At 39.4% G+C, this 9,458-nt stretch overlaps 1 protein-coding gene across 1 annotated transcript; it reads left to right on the top strand.

Annotated features, from left to right (window-relative positions):
- Positions 1–383: 383 nt before the first annotated feature.
- Positions 384–2,088, top strand: LOC131655518 (U-box domain-containing protein 27-like). The gene has a single exon (XM_058925375.1). The coding sequence runs from the start codon at positions 492–494 to the stop codon at positions 1,755–1,757; it is 1,266 nt and encodes a 421-aa protein (XP_058781358.1). The 5' UTR covers positions 384–491; the 3' UTR covers positions 1,758–2,088.
- The last annotated feature ends 7,370 nt before the right edge of the window (positions 2,089–9,458 follow it).

Raw genomic sequence — 9,458 nt, 5'->3', positions numbered from 1 at the left:
ATTGCACCAAATACCAGTAGTATATTATTTCTGAATTGGATCCGTGTCATCCCACGTTCTCCTCTCTACAGCTTCCCCACTCCTCATCATAAGCATTTACTTCCCCTCCATCCAACACAAAATATCCACTCACTCTGCACGTGCCACCCATTCTAATCCAAACCCTTCATCACACCACAACCAATATCCAACGGCTACAATCTCCAGACAATCACCCAGTAATAACGCACCCCACCATGTCCCCTCCCCACCACAATTCCATCGTTGACCAAAGACCAAAAGCGTCCCAAAAACAACAACAACAACATAAATATATTAATGAAAAAAAAACAAAAAAGGCAAAGCATCTTACGTCACCCACCTTTGACTCTCCCTATCAATCCCTCTATATCCCCTTCCATTCCCACATATCTCACACAACCCTCTCCTCTTGTCCTCTCATCTCTCACTTTCTTTTATTCCTCTCACTTTTTTCTCCACTTTCTTCCACCATGGTTAGAGAAAGAGAAAAAGCTATCGATCTATGCATCACTGTTCCCACTTTCTTCAAATGCCCAATCTCCCTCGACGTCATGAAATCTCCCGTTAGCCTCTGCACCGGTGTCACCTACGACCGTGCCAGTATCCAGCGCTGGCTAGACGATGGCAACAACACATGTCCTGCCACCATGCAGATTCTCAAAACTAAAGATTTCGTTCCGAATCGTACTCTACATAGTCTCATCCAGATCTGGACCGACTCGGTTCACCGCCGGGTCGAACCGCCTTTTCTACCTTCAGTTCCTTCTAAAGATCAACTCCTTCAAACAATCACCGATTTAAGAACCTCTCCCGGTTCTCCCGGTCTAAACCGTATAAACCGGCTCGGCTTAATCACAAAAGCGGTTCGGTTCGGTCAGGATTCCGATCAGAACCGAGCTTTTCTCGCGAAATTAGACGGTTTTGTTTCTCTTATGGTTACTTTCCTCGACAATGTTGACGGGAGCGTTGAGTTTCTCGAACAGGTTTTAACGGCGTTAGGTTTAGTTCTGGAAAAAATCGAAGATCGTGACGGTTTAAAAAACGATATATTGAAAGGGAAGAACAAAAAATGTTTAGATTCTATGCTTCTTGTTTTACGAAGAGGAAGCAACAATTCGAGAATTGCAACCGCTAGGGTTTTGAAATTTATAGCTCTCGACGGTGAATCACAGATTCTGATAGCCGAGAACGAACCTCTGATAATTGAATTACTGAATTTATCGAAACCAGAGAAAGATCCGAAGGTGATTGAAAACTGTTTATCGTGTTTAGTAGCGATCTCGCAACCGAAAAGGAACAAGGTGAAACTGGTGAAATTCGGAGCAATGAAAACGTTGTCGAGGTTACTAACAGAGGCTAATACGACGGTGAAAGTGGTGGAGAAGGCGTTGAAGCTGGTGGAAAGCGCGTCGACGACGAGTGAGGGAAGGAAAGAGATGTGTGAGGACGCGGCGTGTGTGGCGGCGATACTGAATAAAGTTCTGAAGGTGTCGAACGTGGCGACGGGGCACGCGGTGACGATACTGTGGAGTGTGTGTTATCTGTTTCGGGATCAGAAAGCGCAAGAAGCGGTTACGCAGGCGAATGGGTTAACGAAGATACTGTTGTTGATACAGGGTTATTGTTCTCCTCAAGTGCGTCAAATGTGTACGGATTTGCTACAGATTTTTAGGGTTAACTCGAAATCGTGTCTTTCTTCTTATGAAACCAAGACATCACATATCATGCCATTTTGATAGATTCCATGGAGACATATAGTTTACTTTTGTTTTATATTTAGGTATTGTTATTGTGTAAATGTAAATGGGAAGAAATTTTGTTAGTTAGTAGTAGATACACAAAGAATAAAGAAGTAAATTACTGTTACAATTTGGAGATATTTGAAGGAAAATGCATTCGTAAAATTAATTTAGCTCGTTGTAAGTATTTTAAGTGTGTTAGAATTTCATGTAATTGAATATGTTTAGATTGTCAAAACTTGGAAAACTACATTTTGGAGTGTACTACACCACTTGTTCAACGAAATGGATTCCCTTGGACCTAGAGATTTAATAAGCCATAAATAGTATAGACCCACTTTTCGTCTGAAATTTCTAGAAGGGATATACACTTTTTTTTTTATCCTTATAGGCGTTCACACCAATGCATTTTCAAATGCACTTCTTTTACACACTTTTGAACCACCCTCATTTTTTAAGATTTAGTCCCAAGATATATCTTCAGAATATTTGAGAGATGTATCGCCATAAATAATCATGTATGAAACCATGAAACCATTAGCTGTTTCAAAAGTTCTGCTGGATGGAAAAATTGTTATTTACAATTTGGTTATTTCAAGATTACTCTATTTTTATGAGATTTCAATACTAAATTTGCAGATGGAAAAAATTGTAGGAAAATAAATTGATATTAAATAGATGATGGAAAAAATTGCATAAAACCAAATTGAAATTGTTATTTGCAATATATGTTTGTGGGTTTGTATTTTTCACAACTGGTTAAAATTTGAAGTAAATTGTTTACGGTCCTACAACTCTTATTAACTATTATTAGAGATGAAATATGTAACGGTTAGAACAAGAACAATATAATGGTTACGGGTGAAAACATCTTTTCGGAAGTGTATCTGTTCTGGACTGGGCCAAAGTTTAGGCCCAACATAGTTTCGGCCCGGTAAACCTCAGAGGCCCACGTTCCTCCATGACCCTCTTCTGCACCTAGGATGCCCACCTTAGACATGCTCGGAAAACCCGTATACACGGACCATGTGGCGCCCGACATGATCGCATGCTCTCCGCGAGGGTACAGGGTTCGATTCCCACGAAAGGCAAAAACTCTACTAGTGAGGGGGGTAGAGAAGATCGTGAGGTGACAGTGCCGGGAACGCCGAAGGCTCGGGCTGTTACACAACGCCCGACACTAGCATTCCCCACGAGCACCTTCGTTGCCGAGGACCCTACTCCGCGCAGGGCTCCTTCATATCCAACCCTCCGAACAACACGGATTCCACGTGGTTCCTAAAAGACCGCGTTTCCCTTGAACTTCGGAGCGGTTAACCAGGACAGAGGGCACGCACGCACCTCCGATATTTCCGCTCAGGAAACCTGGCAGTCTCCTAGTTGGGCTTGGGAATCCAACCCAACAGCGAGATCATGGCCCAGCGCTGGGGGCTATAAATACCCTCTTTGACTAGAGGGTCAGGTATTTGTTAAAACAAGATTTGTTCTTATCAATTATCTTAGTTTTGATGATAACAATAATATGAATTTTGCTTAAGATAATATGGTACTCTAATCCAATGCAATTTCCCTTTCAGGAAATATATATAAAGAGTACGCATAATTCAGCGCTCAGAAGTTGTGTCTCAAATGGTTCAGCATGCAACATCAGAACATGGTCTGGCAAGACATCAGAAGATGGTCGAAGCAGAATCAGAACATGGGTCTATGGAAGCATCAGAAGAACATGAGATCAGAAGCACTGAAGATCAGAAGATGGTATCACGCAACAGAAGCACTTCAAGATCAGAAGATCAGAAGATGCTATGCACCAAGCTGTTTTGACTCTGATGATATTCAAACGTCGTATTCACAAACATCAGATCAGAAGGAAGTACAGGTGGCAGACTACGCTGACTGACAAAAGGAACGTTAAAGCTACTAAAGGCAACGTCAGTAGACACAGCGTGAACAAGGCTCGAGGTAGTTGACAAAAGCGTATAACATTAAATGCAATGCTGTACGGAACACGCAAAGCATTAAATGCACTCAACGGTCATCTTCTCAACGCCTATAAATATGAAGTTCTGATGAGAAGCAAGGTTAACCAATTCTTAACAACTCTGAACGAAAATAAACTTGCTGAAACGCTATTCAATCAAAGCTCAGAATCTTCATCAACTCACTACATTGCTGTTGTAATATCTTAGTGAGATTAAGTTTAAACGATAAGAGAAATATCACAGTTTGTGATTATAGCTTTTAAGAAGCATTTGTAAACTCTTGAATAGATTACATTAAGTTGTAAGGAACTAGAGTGATCGTGTGATCAGTATACTCTAGGAAGTCTTAGCAGTTGGCTGAGCAGTTTGTAACTAGAGTGATCAGGTTGATCAGTAGACTCTAGAAAAGTCTTAGAAGTTGTCTAAGCAGTTGTTCCTGGAGTGATCAAGTTGTGATCAGAATACTCTAGAAGACTTAGTCGTGGACTAAGTGGAAAACCATTGTAATCCGTGCGATTAGTGGATTAAATCCTCAGGTTGAGGTAAATCATCTCTGCGGGGGTGGACTGGAGTAGCTTCGTTAACAGCGAACCAGGATAAAAATAATTGTGCAATTTATTTTTATCGTCCAAGATTTAAAGTCACACTTATTCAATCCCCCCCCTTTCTAAGTGTTTTTCTATCCTTCAATTGGCATCAGAGCGCCGGTTCTAAGGTGCAAGCACTTAACCGTGTTTAGAAAAGATTCAGGAAGAGAAAAACGCTTCATTTAAAAGATGGCTGGTGAAACTCCGACAAATCCACCTGCATCTACATCTGGCTCTGCTGAGCAATACAACGGTAACAATGGTTATACAAGACCGCCGGTATTTGAGGGTGAAAACTTTGAATACTGGAAAGATAAACTGGAAAGTTACTTTCTTGGTCTAGATGGTGATCTATGGGATCTTCTGATGGATGGTTACAAACATCCAGTAAATGCCAGTGGCGTAAAGCTGACAAGGCAAGAAATGAATGATGATCAAAAGAAGCATTTCAGGAATCATCATAAATGCAGAACTGTTTTGCTGAATGCTATTTCTCATGTTGAGTATGAGAAAATATCAAACAGGGAAACAGCCTATGATATATATGAATCCTTGAAAATGACTCATGAAGGAAATGCTCAAGTCAAGGAGACAAAAGCTCTTGCCTTAATCCATAAGTATGAAGCCTTCAAGATGGAGGATGATGAAGACATTGAAAAGATGTTTTCGAGATTTCAAACTCTGACTGCTGGATTGAGAGTTCTTGACAAAGGATACACCAAGGCTGATCATGTGAAGAAGATCATCAGAAGCTTACCCAGAAGATGGGGTCCTATGGTGACTGCATTCAAGATTGCAAAGAATTTGAATGAAGTTTCTCTGGAAGAGCTGATCAGTGCCTTGAGAAGCCATGAGATTGAGCTGGATGCAAATGAGCCTCAAAAGAAAGGTAAATCTATTGCATTAAAATCTAATATCAAGAAATGCACTAACGCTTTTCAGGCCAAAGAAGAAGATCCTGAAGAATCAGAATCTGAAGAAGAAGATGAACTGTCCATGATTTCCAGAAGGGTAAATCAACTCTGGAAGAGCAAGCAAAGGAAGTTCAGAGGCTTCAGAAGTTCAAAGAGATTTGAACATGGAGAATCTTCTGATGACAGAAGATCTGACAAGAAGAAGGTCATGTGCTATGAATGCAATGAACCAGGACACTTCAGGAATGAATGTCCAAATCTTCAGAAGGAGAATCCCAAGAAGAAGTTTCATAAGAAGAAAGGTCTTATGGCAACCTGGGATGAGTCAGAAGATGATTCAGAAGATGAGCAGGCCAACTGTGCGCTGATGGCGACAGAAGATGACGGATCAGAATCTACATCAGAATCAGATTCTGAAGAGGTATTTTCTGAACTTACTAGAGATGAGTTAGTTTCCGGATTAACTGAACTTCTGGAATCCAAATCTCAGATTTGTATTAAATACAAAAAGCTGAAAAAGCTATTTGAATTTGAAACAAAGAGGCTTGAATTGGAAAATTCTGAATTGAAAGATAAACTTTTAAAATTATCCAATGATGTTGGATCTCCTTCTAATTCAGAAAAATCCACTCCTAGTCTAAACCATATTCTGAAAGAATATGATTTAAGTTTCAGGAAGTTCTTATCTAGAAGTATTGGCAGAAGTCAGCTAGCTTCTATGATATATGCCGTATCTGGAAACAAAAGAGTTGGCATTGGTTATGAGGGTGAAACCCCATACAAACTTGAACCTGTTGATGAAATGAAACTCACATACAAGCCATTGTATGATCAGTTCAAGTATGGCCACTCTCATGATATTAGGCACACTTCACATGCACAAAGTTTTCACATAACACACACCAAGAAGCATGTGACACAACCTAGGAAATATCATGAAACTCATATTAAAAATTATCATGCTGTTCCTCCTATTGCTTATAATGTCAAACCCAAGTTCAATCAGAACTTGAGAAAATCTAACAAGAAAGGACCCAAGAAAATGTGGGTACCTAAGGATAAGATTATTCCTATTGCAGATATCCTTGGCTGCAAGAAGGACAAAGCACAACATGTCATGGTACCTGGACTCTGGATGCTCACGACACATGACAGGAAGAAGGTCTATGTTCCAAGACCTGGTGCTTAAGTCTGGAGGAGAAGTCAAGTTTGGAGGAGATCAGAAGGGCAAGATAATTGGCTCTGGAACTATAAAGTCTGGTAACTCTCCTTCCATTTCTAATGTACTTCTTGTAGAAGGATTAACTCATAACCTCTTATCTATCAGTCAATTAAGTGACAATGGTTATGATATAATCTTCAATCAAAAGTCTTGCAAGGCTGTAAATCAGAAGGATGGCTCAATCCTATTTACAGGCAAGAGGAAGAACAACATTTATAAGACAGATCTGCAAGATCTTATGAGTCAGAAGGTGACTTGTCTTATGTCTGTTTCTGAAGAGCAGTGGGTCTGGCACAGGAGATTAGGTCATGCTAGTTTGAGAAAGATCTCTCAGATTAACAAACTGAATCTTGTCAGAGGACTCCCTAATCTGAAATTCCAATCAGATGCTCTTTGTGAAGCATGTCAGAAGGGCAAGTTCTCCAAACCTGCATTCAAGTCTAAGAATGTTGTTTCTACCTCAAGGCCATTAGAACTCTTGCACATTGATCTGTTTGGACCAGTCAAAACAGCATCTGTCAGAGGAAAGAAATATGGATTAGTCATCGTAGATGATTATAGTCGCTGGACGTGGGTAAAATTCTTGAAACACAAGGATGAGACTCATTCAGTGTTCTTTGATTTCTGCATTCAGATTCAATCTGAAAAAGAGTGTAAAATCATAAAGGTCAGAAGTGATCATGGTGGTGAATTTGAGAACAGATCCTTTGAAGAGTTCTTCAAAGAAAATGGTATTGCCCATGATTTCTCTTGTCCTAGAACTCCACATCAAAATGGGGTTGTAGAACGAAAGAATAGGACTCTGCAAGAAATGGCCAGAACCATGATCAATGAAACCAATATGGCTAAGCATTTCTGGGCAGAAGCAATAAACACTGCATGCTATATTCGGAATAGAATCTCTATCAGACCTATTCTAAATAAGACTCCCTATGAATTGTGGAAGAATAAAAGGCCCAACATTTCATATTTCCATCCTTTTGGATGTGTATGTTTTATTCTGAACACTAAAGATCGTCTTGGTAAGTTTGATTCCAAAGCTCAAAAATGTTTTCTTCTTGGATATTCTGAACGCTCAAAAGGCTACAGAGTATACAATACTGAAACATTGATTGTGGAAGAATCAATCAATATCAGGTTTGATGATAAGCTTGGTTCTGAAAAACCAAAGCAGGTTGATAATTTTGCAGGTTATGATATTGACATATCAGAAGTTGTTGAGCCAAGAAGCAATGCATCAGAAGCAGAGCTTCTCAGAAGCAAAGAATCTGAAGATCAAGTATCAGCTTCTCTGGAGGATCTAAGTATTTCTGAAGAACCATCTGTCAGAAGATCATCCAGACTCATCTCTGGTCATTCAGAAGATGTCATTCTTGGAAAGAAGGATGATCCAATCAGAACAAGAGCATTCCTTAAGAACAATGCAGACTGTCAATTAGGTCTTGTATCTTTGATCGAGCCAACTTCTGTTGATCATGCTCTAGAAGATCCAGACTGGATAATTGCTATGCAAGAAGAACTGAATCAGTTTACAAGGAATGATGTTTGGGATCTTGTTCCTAGACCAGATGGATTCAATATAATTGGTACAAAATGGGTCTTCAGAAACAAGCTCAGTGAGAAAGGTGAGGTGGTAAGGAACAAAGCCAGATTGGTGGCTCAGGGTTATAGTCAGCAAGAAGGGATTGACTATACAGAAACCTTTGCACCAGTGGCCAGGTTAGAGTCTATTCGTCTATTAATTTCTTTTGCCACTCAACATAACATCACTCTCTATCAGATGGATGTTAAGAGTGCCTTCTTAAATGGTTATATAGATGAAGAAGTTTATGTCCATCAACCTCCTGGTTTTGAAGACTCTATGTCTCCGAATCATGTGTTTAAACTAAAGAAATCATTATATGGATTGAAGCAAGCTCCCAGAGCTTGGTATGAACGCTTAAGTTCTTTCCTTCTAGATAATGGTTTCACTAGAGGAAAAGTGGACACTACTCTCTTTTGTAAAACCTTTGAAAAGGATATTTTAATCTGTCAAATATATGTAGATGATATTATTTTTGGAACATCTAATGCTACACTTGGAAAGGAGTTTGCTAAGTCTATGCAGGCTGAGTTTGAAATGAGCATGATGGGAGAACTTAAGTATTTCCTTGGAATACAAATAAATCAAACATCAGAAGGAACATATGTTCACCAAACCAAGTATGTGAAGGAACTTCTGAAGAAGTTTAATCTTCTGGACTGCAAAGAAGCCAAAACTCCTATGCATCCAACATGCATCCTAGGTAAGGATGAGGTAAGTAAGAAGGTAGATCAGAAGTTATACAGAGGTATGATTGGATCTCTTCTATATTTGACTGCTTCTAGACCTGACATTCTGTTCAGTGTTTGTTTGTGTGCTAGATTCCAATCAGATCCTAGAGAATCTCATTTAACTGCTGTTAAGAGAATTCTAAGGTATCTGAAAGGTACTACTAATGTTGGTTTAGTTTACAGAAAATCTAAAGAATACAACTTAGTAGGATTCTGTGATGCTGATTATGCTGGAGACAGAATTGAAAGAAAAAGTACTTCAGGAAGTTGCCAATTTCTTGGAAGTCATTTGATCTCTTGGTATAGCAAGAAGCAAGCAACTATTGCTCTATCAACAACAGAAGCAGAATATGTCGCTGCTGCTGGCTGTAGTACACAGATGCTCTGGATGAAGAGTCAGTTGGAAGATTATCAGATATTTGAGAGTAACATTCCTATATTCTGTGATAATACTTCTGCTATATGTTTATCTAAAAATCCTATTCTTCATTCAAAAGCTAAACATATTGAGATTAAACATCATTTCATAAGGGACTATGTTCAGAAGGGTGTTATTTCTTTAAACTTTGTGGATACAGACCATCAATGGGCTGATATCTTTACAAAACCCCTGGCTGAAGATAGGTTTAAATTCATTCTGAAGAACATCAATATGGATCTATGCCCAGAATGAGAAGATG

This window comes from Vicia villosa, linkage group LG3, assembly GCF_029867415.1.
Source record: "Vicia villosa cultivar HV-30 ecotype Madison, WI linkage group LG3, Vvil1.0, whole genome shotgun sequence".
NCBI lineage: Eukaryota > Viridiplantae > Streptophyta > Magnoliopsida > Fabales > Fabaceae > Vicia > Vicia villosa.
The sequence above is the reverse complement of the archived record's forward strand: the minus strand, read 5'-3'. Positions and strand labels throughout refer to the sequence as shown.

Coding starts and splice junctions, on each gene's coding strand:
- LOC131655518 (XM_058925375.1), top strand. CDS start 492: ATGGTTAGAGAAAGAGAAAAAGCTATCGATCTATGCATCACTGTTCCC.